Raw genomic sequence first — 19,981 nt, forward strand, 5'->3', positions numbered from 1 at the left:
AAGAAACCATGGCTCTTTGATAAATGTTGGGGTGACTTTGTAACCTTTTTACATACTGGTTCTTCTCTTAATGCTGTTGTCCATGGTCAGACCGTTTAAGAGAATATACTGCATGTTTATAGCTTGTTTATCTCTTGTACTACTATTACTTCTGTAATTCTCTCTTTGTTTTTACTTATTTATATGTGTATGTATGTATATATGAATATATATACATATATATATATATATATATATATATATATATATATATATATATATATGTATATATATGAATATATGTGTTCTTTCTTCCTTTTCTATTATTTTTTTACTTTCTCATTTTTTATTTTTTTTATTTATTTAATTTTCTTCACTTATATTTTCACAATTGTGACTACAGTTATTTTGTTATCATATATGCTAATTTTATTCATGCAATTATCTTACGTCGGGGGGGACGTAAGATATAAGATATGTTCTATCGCTTGTGGGGGGAATAAAAGGGGAAAAAACTCAATAAATATATTGTTTTTAAAAAAAAAGATTGTTCAGTCATCAAGCAAGTGCAAATAGAAACGTAATCCATTGACATTAAATATTAAAACCTACAAGCCATCCACGCACGAAGAAACTAAAAAAAAAAAAGGGGAGCCAAAATCTCTTATTCCCCACTTTATCAAATAAACTGGGCTGAATGAGCATCCCGGTGACTGAGTTTAATTGTCTTTAGACTTTATGCATTGCTATGTGAACTGGCACAGCAGGTACTATAAAGCAAGAGATAGGCTGGCCAAACAGAAAATGTTGCAACGTGTCTGATAATATTTTGTAATGTGGAATCAGCGTCTTTCAGTGTTGGTTCTGGCCCATTTAAACCACATATTACACAATTAAATTAAAGCAAGACTATCTAACTTTCACTGAACTGTGGATACAAGTGGAAAGTTGTAGGATAATGATGAATGTAGTGCATTATATTTAGCAAGGGTACGTTTCATTAATTATGAATTCAACTATAAACTCATATATATATGAAGCTAAAAGATTATTTTTAACCTAAACAAAACTCAATTCTAAAGATGCAACCTCTAAAACACTATTGTGTGGTAATATTACAACAGCACCACTGTTTTCTGGCTTATGGGAAATAATTCATTTTAGATCACTAATAACTGGCCAAAGCTTTAGAGATTTTATCTGAGGTAATAAGGGTTGAAAAAGTCACAAAAGTGCATAAACATACAGGCTTGACCATAAGACTTAGGTATGTTATTGCAAGATTGTCAGGTGTGATGACTGTCAGGTGTGCTTTTGTTTTGAAATTTCTAATCATGAAAGGGACATGGATATAGAACTGGGCTTGTTACAAAATAACTCATACACCATTACCATAGAATACATTTCATAGTTTTTCATTTTTTCACCACCAATCCTCTTTAGTTACACCTCCAAAAATTTTAATTTCCACTTGACTCAGCAGCTTTTTAAAAAGTCGTTAATCATTCAAATAATTAATACTTACTGATCATAAACAAACGTTACACGAAGATGATTATAGTCACAATTGCAATGAGATACATACAAATTATATTCAGCGAAATGAAGCTATTGTAAATCCTCAAAATAAAGACAATGAAACACCAAAATATTTGCCTCAAATCAAAAGGTTTTTTAATTATTTGTTTTTGCATTGAAACATACATTCATATTAGTATGATGTAATTTGGTACAGTAAACACTGCCGATGTGTGGTTTTGCAATCCTCCCTCTTTATACTATGATGGTACTGTCAAAGAGAATTTCAACTGAAACTCAAGCATCAGTTGTATTTTTTTTCTTACTTAGGTTTACTGGCCCCTCGTGTTGGAATTTTAACAAAATGCAAAACAGAAGCGAGAGGAAAACAAAAAACAAAAAAGGTAACAACAAAAAGACAGACTGAAGGGGACAAATGATAAACACATACATCTTAACAACAGAGAGGATATATATTTTGTAAAAGCACATTCGTATTAATAAGAGATGCTTTGGAATGAAAACAGCAACAAAGAGGCTCACTGTGATCAACCAACAACGGTCCCACTTGCTCTCAGCACATTCCACTTATATATTATCTGAAAAATGTTCACTTGTGCCATCAATATGCATGAATACATGTCATTATAACCCCCAACCCGCCCCCCCAAAAAACATAATAATAAATAAGAAAACAGGTGATTTGATTGGTCCATGAGGTAAAATGTAAAATAAAAGGGGGAAATGCAAAAGTTGGAAAGATTTGTTTTGAAGTGTGGGAGAGGCTGAACAAAATTAAATTAAGAAAGAAAAGATTGTGATTGTAGACATGAAAGCATGATGTCCAACAAGGTTTCATTATCTTCTACACACGCATACTGACACACACACAATCGTTCACACAGTCAAGCTCAATAATGCATCAACCGCCCAGGCTGTAATCTTAACAAAGCCACTTGATGGATGATATTTTTATATTTACACTGATGTGATGATTTACTGACAAAAGCTCAGAATGAACCCCAAAAATACGAGAAAGAGTCAAACTAAAAGCAACCAGATTAAATCACCATATTCTCTTTTCATCCCTTCACTTTGTGATCTCCTCCTATGCACTGACAAACAAATGTCCACTGAACTCGGCGCTGGAGGTGGGTGGGGTCTTACAGAGACAAAGAGACGGGGTTAATAACGACGGTGATGACGGAGATGCTCAGAAGCAACGAGCAGCGTGAGCGCTGAAGGCATGTCGTCCTGCCGCTCAGGCTCTTCTCTGTTTCTGCTACAAGAAAAAGAGCACTTCAATAAAAAGAGCCCCCTCGCCCGTTTGGACTACCCTGGTTTGAAATCAAACACACCCACCCTCCTGTTGTGTAGAGGTTTGGTGTGAGAGAGCATGCAGTTAGCTACACAGTATAGCCTGAGTGGGTGGAATTAAAAGAGCACTTCAAAAACAACAGACTGCCCGCTCAGGATTATATGGGGCTCCAAAACAAGTTCAGCTCCTTTGTCAGAAGATCAGGATGCAGGTTTTAACATCAATCTGAGGAGTGTGTGTGTGTGTGTGTGTGTGTGTGTGTGTGTAGCAGGAACTGTAATGGTAGAAGCAGCACTCGTAGTGTTCAGCAGGCAAGTCTTTCTGGAGAGGAAATGGCTCAACAACAAACCCGACCAACTGTTGACCCCCACAAAGGATGCAGCAGTAGCACTTCAAAGTATTAATGGGAATTATCAACGGATCTATCTTGTTTCCTGGGGAGATTTTAATCCTGCTTCTGCATTAGAGGCAGGATAGAAGTTTGTTTTTTTTGTCCATTGGTTGCTTTTTCCAAGATTCATCAGCAACATTTGCTATTTTTTGAGGCAACAAAGCTTAAAAACAACACTTCCATGTAGGCTGGCATGCTGAAAAAATGTACAGCCATGTTTTTTGTTTTTTTTCACCAGTCAGCAAAATGACTGGTTGTTTGCACAAATGACAAACTTACCAGCTACAACCAGCATTTCATTAGTGTGGGGTCATTACAATTTTTTTTATCTGACTACCACCGTCACGATAATCAGCTTGAAACATCTGACTTCTTTTCCATCTCGTCTTCTCCGTGTGATTGTCACCCATTCTTCCCTCCAGATGTTTGCAGCACCACTCAGGCAGTCGTACAGGTAGGCAGTGAGTTTAAGAACCATCACAATGTTTATTTTACCGAACCAGTGAGGAAGTTCTCCCTAACAGGCAAAAGGTCTTTTTTTTCCTTTGACCGTAGAAACAGAAGAAAGTAAAGAAGGAAGAAGGGAGTGAAGGGAATGGTAGAGAGGACACCTCTCAGAGGCTCCGCGCCCCCTAAGGCCCAATGTGGGCTCAGTCCTGTCCAATCTGGCCCAGTCTAACCCTTGTGTTGGTTAGGCCGAATCCAGTCCAGTCTGGTCTGGTCTGGTCTAGCTGGGATCCAGATCAGGGTTTTAGAAGAGTGCTTTGGATCCCTGGTTCTCGAACTCTGACCAGGCGTCGTTCAACTCCATGAAGATCATCCTAGCGTAATCTTCATACGGCTGGCCTGTTGCCTGCAGAGAGAGAGAGAGAGAGAGAGAGAGAGACAGAGAGACAGAGAGACAGAGAGACAGAGAGACAGAGAGACAGAGAGACAGAGAGAGAGAGAGAGAGAGAGAGAGAGAGAGACAGAGAGACAGAGAGACAGAGAGAGAGAGAGAGAGAGACAGAGAGAGAGAGCATACAGTTAATACAGAATAAAGAACAGTTAAGATGAAATATTTGTTGAAAACAGCTTTTACGATAAACAGTATTCAATTTTGCCTCGTCATTGTCTTTTATCCCGACCCTGGCTCAATGCATAATGTTATACTGTACCTTATCTGGATGGACAATCAGCACAGCCTTCCTGTAGTACTTCTTCACCTGGTCAGGTGTCACCAAGTCAGCCATGCCCACCGGCCTCCAGCGGGTCTCACCCTCCCACAGCACAGTGTTTAGAGTTGACAGCAGCGCTCGGATGTTTCGCTCCTTCCCCTCAATCCAGTCCAAGATCTGCAGCGTGACAATAAAACAAATCTTTACTATTTTTACTATGAAAAAGGCACAAACACTCATCGGCACTGGGAGGCTACTTTGTGAGCTAAAGCTCCGAGTATCACAAGCCAAAAGGTGCCATATTGGACTCTCTAATCAGCCTTTTGGCAAGAAACAGAACGGACAGATTAGGTGACTCAATCCTATTTTGTTCTAGTAAAATCATCTGGTGCATAAACCAGTGGACAAAGGTGATTTACTCAGTAACCAAAACTTTAAATTGTATTTTAATAAGGCTGTCAATCGATTAAAATATTTAATCTCGATTAATAAGAATTTGTTTTGAATAATATGTGAGTAACATGTCCTTTGCATATGTATTTAGTCCATTACCTGTAATTTAAGTGGATCAATGTCTTTTGTGATCTCCTGTCTCCTCATTTCAGCAATGGTCCTTGGTCCCCTCCTATCAGGTCTGGAGGCAAAACCCTGAGTTGACAGCAGGTCCTCAAAATCATCCTGCTTTACTTTCGGCTTTGGCCCTGCGTTAGAACACAGCACAGAGAAATGAAGTCTTTATGGAGAACTTTGGCTCAATTCCCAGGAAGAGTTTGCGCCACAATAGAGAACAGAGTACCAACACATTATTGTACATAAATATTACAAATTCCATTTTAATTTTTGTGCGAAAATTGTGGAAAATCAACCATAAATATGATCCCTAACTCCTGAAACAACTCCCCCTCTACTCGATGTCTCTTACCGAATCCAGGCCCACGGGCTCCTCTTTCCTCTCTCCCTCCGATGACACTAGTGAAGTTGAGGTTGTAGTTGGGTTTGGTGGACTGTGTGCCTGCAGAGGGTGTTTTGGGTACGGACCCAGGTCCTGATCCGGACATCCAAGGTTTGCTCTGGGCTGAGGCGGGTCTCCCAGACTGCCATGGCTGGGCTTGAGGCTTAGCAGAGGAGGAAGAGGAGGAGGAAGAAGCCTTTGCGCTAAAAGAAGGCCCCTTACTGCTGGAGGAACCTGAAAGAAACATGGAGGAATGTTAGTTGACATGAATTTATAGGTTCAAGAGCTCACACGTTTTTCTCTTTTAAGGGCATTAGATATGTGACCCGGCCTCTTACCTGCTAAATTGGATCCCAGGTTTCCGAGGTCGGCAAACGGATCAAAGGTCTGAGACTTGGCCTTCGACATGGATGTCGCACCAGAAGCTGCAGACACAGTAACAACATGTGACTTAAAAGTTTTTGGTTTTATCATTTTCAAGATTATCGACAAAACTGCCAACTCATAGTACTCAGTAACCTCTACATACTGTAATGTTCCCTCACGCACCTGTGTTGCTTTTGCTGGGTTTGCTGACGGTGGCGCTCATGCTAGTGGTGGTGCCAGCTGTCCAGCTGTCCCATCCGCCCAGCAGGTCTGGTTGGCTGGCTGATGATGTCATCTTAGGGGCATCATTCACTAGCTTATCTGTTAAGGGGAGACACTCCAGGTAAATAGGGTAAAACAACAACAATATGCAAATGAGGCATTATTTTAGTAAATATGTGCAGAGGGAATTTTGGATATCTCTTTTTTTTCACTCCATAAATCAGAAAATACTGTCAACAGCCATGAAAAATACATTTTTGCCATGTTTTTAGGAATAAATTGTTAAATAAATCAGTCTATGAATGATGAATGATATATGAACCAACCCCTCTGTAAAAACCTTCAGAATATAGGATGAATGTATAGTAAATGCTACTGAAGTGGAGATTTCTGACTCAGATTATGACAGAAAAACTAATTTTGAATAAAATGAAAAGAAACGTAAGAAATAGATATAAAAATCTTTTGTATTACAAATTGAAATGTTACGTATAAATATGCAAATGAGGTATTATCGAATGCTAACTGTTGGTGAATTTAGGAAAAATCTACAGACGCAAATAGACAAAGTAGTAAAATAAACACCTTTTTTTGGATGTTTTCTTTCCATTATTCTGAAAGAGAACGTGTTATGGAAGCAAAATAGCCCCAAACCTTCAAAAGAGTTGACCAGTGCATGAAAAACAATGTTGCCTGTAATGTCTCACTTTAAGACAAAATAACCAAAGTATCACCAATTAAGTTTATATACATGTTGCTTGCTGAAAAATGCCAATAGAGGGAGGAAAGAGGAAAATGGTTTGTCCAGCAAAACTGAGAAGACTTTAAGATACTGTAGGTTTGGTTGCTCCTGAGTCGGAGTAAGGTGTGTGTAATCAATCAACATATCTCCTCAAAGCAGACTGAGATATGTTGAGGCAGCAGAGGAACATTTAAGACGTAACCCTGAGTGACGTCACAGTAGCTGGTGCACTTACTGAGGTTGAAGAGGCTTGTGTTTGAAACAGGAGTGGGGTTACTGGGAGCTGAACTTTCAGAACTCAACAAATCTCCAAACAGGTCCGGTCCAGAGGCCTGCCGAGACGAACCCACAGTAGAGCCAACACCAGAGCCAGACCCCATCCCAAACGGATCGAACAGGTCGCCCGTGGCTGCAACAAGGGAGAAAAAAATGCATCAAGGATAAGTGGAAGTTTCTTTTTACAACAAAGCAGCACGTACTCATCCTCGACCCTTACATTTTGAGTCCGTTGTGGCCCCACTGACTGGCCCACTGAAGAACAAGTCTTCCTGCACTGCTCCAGTCTGACCAGCAGGGGGTGCAAACAGGTCGTTGAGGAGGTCGCTGTTGCTGGACGCAGCTTTCAGTCCTCCCTGGACTCCTTGGTGAGGAGCGGAGGACATCGAAGGGTCGGAGTTCAACCCCAAGAGGTCGGCTGTGTCACCGACAGGAGATTCCTCGGCTGCAGGTGTGGAGCTCTGGGGGGAGAGACACCAAGAAAAGACAGAAATTAATGGAATGGTGGAGGAGGAAAATAAAGCCTTTTGGCTCTGCTTCATTACACTCTCAGGGTGTATTGATACTGATATTGATTTAGCACAACAAGATTAGCATGCGAGTCAGTCAGTGAGGGCAAATGAAACGGCAGAGCTGGTCAGCGACAACAGCAACAGAGAGAGAGTCGTGTATAAGACGAGGACGGTGTGTCTGGCCATTCTCAGTGTTCACAGTTTAAGTTTTACTGCTTAATACGGTGCAATATAAACATGTTTTGGAGCTTTGAATGTTTAAATATAGCCAAGGTGGAAATAATTGACACTCTCATCCTAATGCACACGTTTTATTTTGTATTTTTCTATTTATTTTGTATTTTCAATTTCACAGCATAAGAGATGCTTTCAGTTTTATAGCCTGTTGTGACCTGTTGCCTTTTGGGAACAAGTTTGTTCAGTGTTCGTACAGTGTAATACAGAAGTGTTTAAAATGTTCCTTATTTTTCTAATCAAAATAGTTTACCAAAGTTACCAGCGGGCAAAATGCTCCAACAGTCCCCAGCAAGAGGATTTTGTCTGTCTTTGACCCTCACTACTGTCTGTTCAAAAGAAATGAAAAGAAATGTATCCGTTTTTTTTCTGCTGTACCGAACTCCCACCGAACCATCACTCCTAAACTTCTATGAACATCTGTGTGCCGTTACACTTCTAATAACCAGCCAACTAAGACTTTCCCTACCTGGAAGTCAGCATCGAACAGCGGTTCGCTGGGGTCACGTGACAGCGGCTCCCCACCGGGAGCAGAATAAGAGTAGGACTCTCCTTCTGACTGATCACTCAGGTCCTCCTGGTCATTTATGGATCCCCCTCCCTGACTGTCCGAGGCATCCTGATGGCCACCCACATCTGCAAATACAAGAAGCTGGTCAGTGGAAATTATAAAGCACTTGATGTTACTTTGGAATCAGTCAGTGAGGGGCGGGGCGGTAGATCAAGTTTTATGATTTGAATCCTGTCTGGGAAAATGAAGGCAGGGAACAAAATGAGTAGCACTCTCCTCCTTCTTTAGAATAGAGGACAATAACCAGAATATTAAGGCTGTACGGGACAAAATGTAGATGATTTTGCCAAGTATTATCACAACAACACAAGTACAGTACCTTCCCAATCCAGTGTCTGGAAGAAGTTGTTGGCGTTGCTGTCGGTGCTCACAGGAGATTCTTGTTCTGTTGCATTGGGGCCTTCCGGGGTCTGAGCCGGCTGGGGCGACTCGGAGTCATAAAACGCTGAGGAACCTGGCTGACGAGGCAGCTCGGGTTTACCTGTAGTCATTAAGTTTAGTGTTTAGTTCATATGGACATGTGAATTAGAAAAATAATGTAGAAAAACATGCTTCCAATGGGCTTGAGGGAAGAAGAGAAGAAAGATGTTTGATAGTAGGGGTGGGCGATATGGCCAAAATCTTCTATCACTGTATATGTAATTCTATGTCACAGTAACGGTATATGCCTCCTCCTGCTCTGTGTTTACAACTTCACTCTGCTTCTCCATGTCTGCCCAAATCACGTTACCTTACCAGGCAGCAGGATTCGCAAGATCACACGATATCACGTGAGAATAGCTACCACGGTGTAAACGGTATTACCAAATTTCTACCGGTGGACACATTTCTACCGTCGCACAGCATATACCGTCATGTCGCCCAACCCTATCTGATACATAAGTGTACCGAGAAACGGATGGATGGAGACACACAGCAAACCAAACCAAACCCTCACCCTCCTAACCCCAGAGCCTGGCTTTTGTAAAGCAATGCCACCTACCAAATTTGCTGAGGATCTCCTGCTGCTCATCACGAGAGGAGAAAAGGATTTTGGGGTTGAGGCCCTTGGTCTGAAAGCCCTCCCAAGGAGGGGTCTTGGTGCTGGGTCTGTCTCTGGGTTCCACCTCGATGTCTAAGTTGACCTGGAACAAGTCAGGGTACTTCTCCTGGATGTCACAGGCATCCAAGTCATACCTGACAGGAGAACAGGAAGTTATGGAGAAAACACATTTCAAGAGTTCATTAGAAAATCTGTTTTGGTTGATATTATTGAACAGGAAATACAAATGTTGAAGCTTTGATGATCTTGTTAAAAGTATTGATTTCTCAAAATTGTGTACATACTTGTTAAACTTGACAGTGGTCGCATTTCTGGGGACAAAGCCTGTGTGGAACTGGATCTGAAACATCTTCATGGATGCCATCTGAAACATTATAGAGTTTAAAATTAGCTTTTTTTTGACCAGAATGTGCTAACAGTTGATGTGGACTTATGACTTATGTGTGTCTGTGTACCTTGGCCTGTAGACGTCCTCCCAGTGTAGATCTAGCATGGTAGATCACCACCAGTACATCTCCTTGGACTGTCACATTGAGGGGAATCTCTGCTCTCCCATCCTCCATCTTAAAATCCCTGGAAAGAGCAAAAAAGAGAGAGAGAGAAAGAATGAATAATTGAAATAGCTAATTATTTTTACTCCTTTTATCTAGGGAAAGCTGAACGGTGTTCTTGTGCGTGTACAAACTTACTTCATCTTGTCGTACTCTTGTGATGTGGTGAGGACTCTCTCGTCTCCAACATAGACTTCGCAGAACGGCCGGCACCCGTTACGCTGCTTGTTGAACAGCGGCATGGGTGTCATGATGATGGAGTGAATTACTATGGGCTTGCTGTGGGGGACGATGGGCTCCTCTGCCATCATGTCGCACATATACTCCATATACCTGCAACAATCAAAAGCAAGATCAGGATCATGCAACTTGTAATGTAATATTTTGGTGTAGTAGGAGGTAAACGCTTGATTCTAAAGTCAAATACAAATATGACAAAATTCAAACCAGTGTGTTTTCATACCTCTTGTGTGAGGGTGCTATGCCTGGCGGGCAGCGTTTCATTGAGAACATGTAGACAGCAGCCTCAGCTGTGGTGAAAAGGCGACAGAAACACAGGAAGGAGCAAACTGCCACTGCTGATGCTGCCCTGCCGTCCTACAGAGACAAAAGGTGGAGGTAACAGTTAAGGATATAGCAGGTGTCATCCTCTGCCTCATTTTCTCCTTATCATGTACTTAAAGGGCGGGTCCATCTGCAATCTATTCTAGGTTACGTAGGTTACCAAAGTAAGCTAATCGAAGGTAATCAATAAACTTATGAATAACAGGAATGCTAGCAGTTGCTGAGTCAAAGTTAACTATGCTAAGTTTGGTGTATGGTGTAGTAGGTGTTGTGAGAGATGACTTACCAGACAGTGTACTATACAGATGTTCCTCTGGTCTTGTTTGAGCCATAGATGCATGTTCTTACACACACTGTAGAGACTGCGGAGGTTGGGGGCACGGCGAACCTGCCAGTTACACTCTGAAACCTACACACACAGACAGAAAGACACACACTTAAATACAACAGGAATCTTGTATAGCTGCACACAAGTGAAAGGATAACCCTACTTTAATAAAAGCAAATACTATTGCATTATAGTGCCAAATAGAGAATAACACTACCGACACTGTGACTGTTAAGCATAAACAAACTATCCACTCACAGCAGTGACATACCCATACTGAGAGAGACAGGGGAGTTCGGTAAAGACACACACAAACACACACTTCATACCCTGTTGTGGAACCGAGAAGGCCTGTATGATCGTTTGGAGAGGTTGTAGACGGCGTAGTGGCCAGCATGACGTGAATCCAGGAACAGACGGACGTCCTCAATGTTGTTCTTTATCGCTGACTCCACCCCCTCTGCTGGGAAGGACATGACTACACAGAAAAATGCAGAGAAAAAAAATATGTAACTAGTACATCAAAGGTTTATCCCTTTCTCCAAATGTTAAACAGACATTATGTGACTTATATCACTTTCACATAAGCCATGTCTGAATGACCTCGGACGTTGTTTTCATCATGTAATATAGAATCATGACTTGGTGACAAAATAATGCAGAAACAGAGGGTTAAAAAGATGTAAAAGTGTGTTTTATTAAGGTTATTAGGCCTACCTGCTATTCTGGAGGTGATGTATGAAATATCTAGGTCCCCTTTGGCGTAGCTGTAAGAGAAATTACAAGTGCACTTATGAAAAGAGTAGGCATACAATATAGTCAGGAGGGAAAACACAAATCACTATAATAAATAAAAGAAATAAAACCATTACTAATGTCTGGGAGACTGCACCAATATAGCCATTAACAAACAGCTTGGTAACGCACACTGGTTCAGAAACAAACAATCTCTGTATACTAATATGAGTCTGGTTTTGAAACCACAATGTTGCAGGATGGAGATGTTCCTAATCGATGCCTGAACTGGCATCTCTGCCACACAATACAGATTTTCAGCCAGTATTAATGAAGGCTGTCCCACACTCATGCAAATTAGACTAAAGAATGACTAGTTCATTTTAAAGTAGCACATGCATCTGGCAAATGCTTGTTGTTGCATGAGAATATGCTCAGGAGGATCATTACTGCCAATAGCTCCTTGATGCTAAGTATCGTTGGCAGTGAATTGATGTAGAAAGTAGGCTACCATTGGATTTTACAACAAAAGAAATCATATTGGAACAATGACAACAGTAGAATCAACGTAATATGATTCCCACCAAATATTAAAATTGAGTACACACAAACAAACCGTAGGCCAAGCAAAGAAATTAATCTATCTATGTTGATGACACTCAATTTTATCTGGATGGCGTCAGGACAGACAGGTGATGCTGGTTAAGACACGGATATAGCTGAAAATGGTGTTTTAGTAAGCGGTGGATTCGTATTAAAACTACAATTCACTCAGTCATTCAATCAGTCATTCATATTCAGCTCGACAAATTAGAAAAAAATGGAAATTAGGATTTTAATTAGAAAGAAAAAATCCATATATTGAGTCAGCTTTAACACCCAAAAGCCATGTGTTGCAAGTGCATGAAAAGTAAGCAAGTGAGCAGAGACATTAAAGGTTTAGTGTGTAGGATTTGGCAGCATCTAGATTGCAACCACTGAGTACCCCTCCGCTCACTCCTCCCTTCTCCAAGACTGCAGTAACGTGAGCTGCCGAGTTCAAAACCATGGTAACGGCGTTCGCCTCACTCAGAGGTCATCCTTTCAAAGTTTCAAAAGCGTAAGGAGAGCTACGGTGGCCTTCAGGTAACGTAAAAACGTGAAAGGTTCTCTCTAGAGCCAGTGTTGGGTTTGTCCGTTCTTGGCTACTGTAGAAACATGGCAGTGCAACATGAAGAGGACCCGCTCCCTATGTAGATATGAAGGGCTCATTCTAAGCTAACGGAAACACGATTCTTAGTTGATTATACACTAATGAAAACATAATATTATGTTCCATTTCTGCTAATAGATCTCCCAAACTGTTCCTTTAAAACTGTTAGTTAAAAGTGATGAATAAATGGTTAAAATAGCCAAAAGTAATAGATAAAACGTAGAAATAGTTAGTTAAAGGTAATGAAATGGTTGAAATAAACAGAGGTATTAAGGAAGGGGTACCGGAGATTACCTGACAGGGCTAGGGGTTACATCTGACAATAAAGGTTGGGATTGGGAACCATCAATATAGGCTATGGATGTCTGTTTTTGTTGTTACAAATTCTATGATCGGTATAACAAGGGCTGCTAAATTAACATGGACAGAACAAGGAGGGATGTTGCATTTGCACTGCTTTCTGGTATCTAACTTTATAAAGATGATGCAGGTGGCATAACGCACCTTCCAAACAAAGGCCATCATTGCTATATCACCAACACCAGCTCTTTAATTTGCACCTTGTTATTAACTGGCCTATTCATTTCCTGTACCAAGCATAGAGAATATGTTTCACTTGTTTTGTCATTCGCTGATATCATTTCCCAATCATCTAACCCTTCCATTCACTCTGAAAATGATACTCATCTGTCCATTCGCATCACGCTCCGCATTCATTCAATTGAATTATTGAATGTGTGATGTTAGGATCAGCAAACTATGATGGCGGACACGGCATAGCAAGAAGGCTTAGTAGGGTTGTTCTTCCTCTAAAAATCAAACACAAACTACAGGAGCACACAGAGCGACGCATGAAGCGGACGCACTTCACCGACCCATATTTACCTTGGGTTGCTATAGGTGATGGACACATAGTGGGACCATGAGGGATTGGGACAGAGAAAAGAAACAACAAAAAATAAACAAAACGACCAAACAAATGGAACAAACCGATGAGAGAATAATAACCAAATGAAACATCAAACTGTAACAAATATGAAGAGAGTGGCTGTTAAAGGAACACTTTGCTTATTCTCAACATTTGTATACATATCAGTCACAGAGGCCGCCGGTCTATAACATCAACAATCATTGTCAAGGATTGTAGCTAGACTAGATTACTCCCATCATCCACTGAGTTACTCTTATGCCAGTGGTTGCTAAAAGAACTATAAAGAGACATAACTTGAAATAAGGTTTGTCTTTTTCTGGGAGGTTCACATCTGCAAAGTCTATCAGACAGCCGAGCAGCAAAATGTTCCTTTTAAAAAGTTAAATCTGGGGGCGGGGTAGGTAGGTAGGTATGAGTATGAATGCTTACATAGACAACTTGCAGGTGTACATTCATCTACATTTACTTCAGGTTGATGCAACTGTGATGACTGATAGAAAACTGTTATGCCATTTGGTGGATGCCGATAAAATAATTCCAAACCACGAGTGCATCATTTCAGTACACTAAATTTAAATTCTACAGTCAGCTGATTTTCCCCCATCATCAAATTGCAATTACCAAAGCAAACATAGTGCTGGAATTGTCTCGGTTAAATAAGTAATAATTATGCATATGTGAAGTTACAGTAGCCAGTGCAAAATGTGAAACGTTTGAGTGAATGTTCAGTCAACTCCACAGGTTAACAAACATAATGTGACTCATCAGCAACACATGTCCATGTTATAGCAAGTGAGGAAATAAACAGATGAATAAAGCACAGTCAGTAATAGCTGATCTGTAATGATAATAAAGATTCACTGAAAAGTAAACGACTGAAAATGGAATAGGAATAAATACAGCACTGATAACCATGGTAACAAGGTCAGAGCAGCTTACCTGGCTACTGACTGGATGACCTTAGAGGAAGTGTCCTTTATGTTGGTGAGGAAGCGCTCTGTTCCTCCCCTCAAGATATCCAAGATGCCGCTGCCTGACTGGTCAGGATCGTATATTCCTAAAAGAAAGAAAGAGAGAATGCTAAATATGATAGACATTGTCATTACGCTAATATAGGGTTTAGCTAAAGAAATCAAGGTCAAAGTTTAACCTACAATGACAACAAAAACATGCATGCAATATTTGCATGTAACAGTGTGCCAAATAGTAATATTTGCTTTTTCAAATTATCAAATGAGCAGACCTAAATACATTAGAAAAGATCTGTTTACCAAGCTACAATAAATGTCTGATTAGATAACGAAAATTGAAAAGTAAAATGCATCTTCTATGACTGTAGATGTGGGTATATAGTGTCAAAAATGGCAAATGATGAACACTGTCACACATACAAACATTTGAGAAGTGGTTCAGCAAACAGGATTGTTAGTTTAACTTTTACTTTTAGGTAAATGCATTGCATAAAATCAGTTGCTTCCAGCTGTGATGCAGCTGCCAGATGTTGAGATACAACGACAGGCAGATGACTCAACATCATTTATTGCCCAGATAAATTGTCTGATAGTATGACTGGAGCCACTCCTCAAGGGAAAGAGCAAAGATGTTCTGCCTTTCGACAGATGGTTGACTGGCCGCGCAGAAATCCTCTTAATGGACAGTCACAGTACACAACCTGTGTGTGTGTGTGTGTGTGTGTGTGTGTGTGTGTGTGTGTGTGTGTGTGTGTGTAAAAGCCTATTATGCTCATTTAAAGAAAAGGTGCAGATAAACAACATAAATATTATTTTCACACCAAGTACCTTCAGCTTGTGCTCTTAATCTTAATTCAAATATCCTAAAAACAGAAGCAATTTCTAGAGCTGCCATACTCTGCTTCAATCTGCTTCAGCGATACTGTAGGGAGGGAAAGTCATTGTGCCAAATGTCACTATGTGCTCTGTAAAGTTTGTTTTCTCTAACACCCATTTTGGCAGGTAATCAATCCTGTGACTATTATATTCTGCTAAAGATTAATACTATAAGCAATTTATAAGCGGAGCATACAAGCCATCACAGCCGGTGACATTAAAATCTCACCTTGTTGAATATATTACACAAACTACATGTGAGGCTCAACTTTACGGTCCAGATCAGTTGAGGTTAGTGGGTTAGAGTGACTAGACATTGAGGCGGTGAGTGGAAACCACGTTGAACAAAAAAAACGACTGAGCAATGAGATTAAGAGTAAAATATCTCATCACGTTGGGAAATTTCCACCATCATGATTCTTTAATTCTCCATGCAAATGCTCTCACCATCATTTCTAACACATATGATGATCTGGAACTGACTTACTGACAGTTGCTCAAAGGAGGAGACTTTTTAGTTTGTGTGGTCATAGGTGAACTAACCAGATGACTCATTACCATGAGAAACTCTCCGATATCTGGGTGGTGTCTGGATAGGTCTGTGTGTGTGTCTGTGTGTGTGTCTGCGTGTGTGTGTGCGTGTGCGTGTGTGTGCGAACATTGTGATCACATGAGTCCAACACAAACCCACGCAGCCACCACTGGAATCTAATTCTACAAATAGTAATTAGTGTAGCTTGATCTTTATCTGACACTGTGCAGAAATACTGGGCTTAGCCACAATGTGGCCTACTGAGCAGCAACTATATATAGCTTTTTAAATAGTTTTATATACAGACTTTGGCATAAATTATCCAGTATGTGTGTTATTATGATTTTAGTCATACATGTGCAAATCAAATTTTGACAATCTCAACCGGCTGAGATCTTTGGCTCCCCCCCTAAGAGGGGCCCGGACCCCAGGTTAGGAACCACTGCCTTATGGGGTTATAGGTTCTTCTTCAGCAAATCAAGGAAAATTTCACTTTTGGAAACAGGACACTGACATGACACTACTGCTGTTTTCATTCAGGTTTTCAACTTTGCGCTCCCCTGCTCAAGTGTGAACACTCAAAACAAAGAAACGCTATATAAAACAAACACAAACACGGACCCAAACCCACAGAAAGCATCATATTGTCATGCAAACAAACTTTTACCTGCATTGTTTTGGACGTTCTGGATCTGCATGGGCGGCTGGGCTCCGTTGTTGCCAAAACCTCCGTTCTGCTCCAGCAGCTGCAGACATTCATAGCCGTCATACACCGGGCGCCAGCAGTAGTACGCACTCAACATTGTAACAGGTAAGTTAACAAAATGAAGACCATAAAAAAACTTTAAAGAAACTTGCAGCCAGGACCTAAGATGAAAACAAATCTTCCTTGGTAATGTAAAAAAATTGCCATCTAAAAAAATGGAAATAATACAAAAAATACCAAATTATATTCCAGCAAAGAACAAAAATAGGCCTTGATAGAAAATAATGGCCAGAGGACCACAAATAGAGGAACAGAAATCCTGAGTGTTAAGCAGCAGGTCTCCTCTCTGTCCCAAAATGTAAAATCACCAGTTCAAAAGAATCCCAAAAAGTAGCACAATCATAACACATTTCAAAATAATAAAAAAAAATCTTTCCTGTCAGACGTGCTAGATAACATATTTTTCAGATAAAAACTGGAGTGTCTGCGTTACGGCAGCCAGACAGATTGTGCGTCTCGCTTCCCCTCCGAGATGTCTGCCGCATTTCCCTCTCAGTATTTCACTTCCATCTCTTCCTTCACAAGTTTTCTGCTCTCCCTCCTCTCTGCTCCATCTCACAGTCTGCCTCTCCATATGTTTGTGCTGAGAAGCAGCAGCGAGAGGAGGAGGAGGAGGAGGAGGAGGAGGAGAAGAAGAAGAAGGTGGAGGATTATAATCTCCTTATGTCCAGCAGGGAAACCCCTTCTTAACTCTAATCAGATCAGCGATCGCAAAATCTGCCTTCACCCTGCAGCACACATTCAGCAGGATTCAGTTTGGTCAGAAATTGGAAGGGATACAGAAGAACTTCAGTTTACCAATTTGTCCGGAGCAATGGCATAATCTAATCTCAATAAGAATGTGATGAAAGAGGCAAGTGTCTGCAGTACTAGCGCTCCGGAAAATTGATTTTCCTACAGTGGTAACCAGTGTAGGATTTACAGAAAAAAACTGAAGTATTCAAACTTTTAATTGGGATAGAAATTTAATTCAGGATCCATACGCTGGTTCAGCTATATATATATAATCATGTGTCATGTGTACATTGCACACCAGGATGTTGTTGGACGAAAGAAGAATCACTATAAACCTGGAGACTTTTGACACTGAAATCAGCTTTTCATACTGTTAAATCACAACTGCGAGTGCGGATTTGGTGATAAGTAACAGGATTTGTGTTAAGAGTCATAAGAGGCTGCGGCCGCTTAGTCTGTCAATGCTTTTCTATTCCACAACCGTGGCAGAAATCTTAAATCTGATTATAATGAATTAGCTACTGTGGGTGCCACCCAAAACACTGCTTTACTTCTGAAGTGTTGGTATCACTTCATGCTTGTTTTTAATGTCAGTTTCATCTCTATGTCTCTCTGTCTCTTTGGACCACGCCAGCTGGGAAGGAGAGGAGCTTGGGAAAGAGAAGACAGACTCCTTTGAGCCTGCCACTGTGTGTGTGTGCGTGTGAGACTGAGCAAATGCAACCACAACAGCAACTTCAGAGTGTGTGTGCACGTTAACACACACTGCGGTAGAAGCTGTGTGGTCGGCCAGTCAATAGCCTCTTCACAGGCTGGCAGACACTGAGGATGCGCCTCTGTGTCTCAGCCAAGCAACTTGTTTACTCCAAAATGCACATCGTGAAAGTTGTCACCTACTCAAAACTGATGCCGAAGCCACTAATAGACAGTTGGAGATAAGGATAACGCCTTCAAATGTCTCTTGGCTGGGAGAACAGACTCATTCATCAGCCACAGACATAATTTTGCTGAAAATCTATCTTTCAAAATCTGTTTGTTTTAATCTCAATCAAGAAACCAATGACTTTCATTTCAAGATAAAGGCTTGAAAAATAGCACCACAAACAGCGACAGAACAGCACAGCACGGTAAACGTCTATGTGCTAAAGATAACATAACTACTTGATGGTGAAGGAGAAGTTTTATTATAGTATCGCTTTTTAAATCTAGTGCCGTAGTATTTTTTGTTTCAAACACTATCATGCACACACCACCTACCTCTGTAATGGGAGACTTGGGGTTGACGTTGCGTGCTGCTGCTATCTCCTGGAGCTGGTTGACCAGCTCTGTAATAGACAGACGCTCCTCTGGGTTCACCTTCAGCATGGAACCTGGAGGAGGTGGAAGAGGAGGAAAATGTAAAAAATCACACACACAGCTATATCAACGTGAATAATCAGCATGATGAAAATGTGCTATTTAAATACATATTCTTTTGAGGTTTATGATCAAGTATATTTTTGTGCCACTGTTTGCAGGAAATATACAGATTTACAATTTCCACCAGGTGGAGCTGTTTAACCTAATTAGATTAGCTGTAACATGGTACTGGTTGTGCTGCCAATATTCAACTTGTGATGGCATTTCTTTCTACGGTGTCTATACTCGGGTTTCCACCAAGAAGTTCCTGGTGATTTTAGTCTCGGGACTACTTTTCAAGGAACTGAAAGGTTCCTTTAGTCTATCGTTATCTGCGTTTCAAAGCGGTCTAAAGACCTGCGAAGGTTAGGAAAATTATTCCGCTGAAGTATGAAAATGCAACATGACATGGGACGAGGGCTGCTGGTGGTCACAGCGGTGAACACACTCTGCAGCCTGCAGGTCAGTGTGTTGCATCTAAAAAACACATTGAAATATTTTTTTTGTGGTTAGGTTTTTTCTCACTGCGACGATATTTACTGCTGCATAGTATTTACTGATGCACGTTGGATGTAATGAATGAAATGCAGCGGAGGAAAATTAAACTAAGAGCGTCTGTCTCCACAGTAAATCATCTGTTGAGTGTTTGATGGTTATTTATTAATGCTTTAGAACATAACCGCCGCGAAACAATCAGAAAATAACTTTATTTTATCTCATTCACAGCACCGCCGCACGTCTGTCTCTTCTACCGCTCACCCTCTCCGCTCGCTCGATCTCTCTCTCGCCGACAGCAAAACCGAACATTACTTTTAATGTTATCAAACAAAGAGACTCTTCCCTCGTCCTAAATCAATACTAGAGTGCTTCCTTGTTTTACGAATGAAGCGGTACAGTTGAAGCAGCAGTGTTGTGTGTGTGTTTGACCAATCAGCGACGATCATCCCTGCAAACTCCACCCTAAAAGCTCCTGTACTTTCAGAAAGTACTACCCCCAACAAGGTCCTTTTAGGGGGTAAAAAGGCCCCAGAAAATGTCCCTGGAACTTAATTTAGACCCTGGTCCCTGCAGTCAAAACGTTCCTCAAAAGGTTCTTAGTTCCTGTGGTCAAAACGGGGCTTA

The 19,981-nt window shown here is 40.8% G+C and overlaps 1 protein-coding gene across 1 annotated transcript in view; it reads right to left on the bottom strand.

Annotated features, from left to right (window-relative positions):
• Window positions 1-3,295: 3,295 nt before the first annotated feature.
• gak (cyclin G associated kinase) overlaps window positions 3,296-19,981 on the bottom strand; it is a 32,021-nt gene continuing 15,335 nt past the window's right edge. The window contains exons 9-29 of the mRNA XM_074639135.1: window positions 18,719-18,831; window positions 16,628-16,706; window positions 14,521-14,638; window positions 11,441-11,490; window positions 11,053-11,201; window positions 10,682-10,804; window positions 10,295-10,428; window positions 9,970-10,164; window positions 9,736-9,853; window positions 9,565-9,644; window positions 9,221-9,414; window positions 8,558-8,719; window positions 8,137-8,303; window positions 7,142-7,382; window positions 6,881-7,054; window positions 5,865-6,002; window positions 5,654-5,740; window positions 5,286-5,549; window positions 4,916-5,064; window positions 4,364-4,540; window positions 3,296-4,059 (exon numbers count right to left, since the gene is read on the bottom strand). Coding sequence (XP_074495236.1) covers window positions 3,958-4,059; window positions 4,364-4,540; window positions 4,916-5,064; window positions 5,286-5,549; window positions 5,654-5,740; window positions 5,865-6,002; window positions 6,881-7,054; window positions 7,142-7,382; window positions 8,137-8,303; window positions 8,558-8,719; window positions 9,221-9,414; window positions 9,565-9,644; window positions 9,736-9,853; window positions 9,970-10,164; window positions 10,295-10,428; window positions 10,682-10,804; window positions 11,053-11,201; window positions 11,441-11,490; window positions 14,521-14,638; window positions 16,628-16,706; window positions 18,719-18,831 — 3,014 coding nt within the window. The 3' untranslated portion in view covers window positions 3,296-3,957. The remainder of the gene's footprint in view (window positions 4,060-4,363; window positions 4,541-4,915; window positions 5,065-5,285; window positions 5,550-5,653; window positions 5,741-5,864; window positions 6,003-6,880; window positions 7,055-7,141; window positions 7,383-8,136; window positions 8,304-8,557; window positions 8,720-9,220; window positions 9,415-9,564; window positions 9,645-9,735; window positions 9,854-9,969; window positions 10,165-10,294; window positions 10,429-10,681; window positions 10,805-11,052; window positions 11,202-11,440; window positions 11,491-14,520; window positions 14,639-16,627; window positions 16,707-18,718; window positions 18,832-19,981) is intronic.

Source organism: Sebastes fasciatus, chromosome 6 (assembly GCF_043250625.1).
Source record: "Sebastes fasciatus isolate fSebFas1 chromosome 6, fSebFas1.pri, whole genome shotgun sequence".
In the NCBI taxonomy this organism is placed as follows: domain Eukaryota; kingdom Metazoa; phylum Chordata; class Actinopteri; order Perciformes; family Sebastidae; genus Sebastes; species Sebastes fasciatus.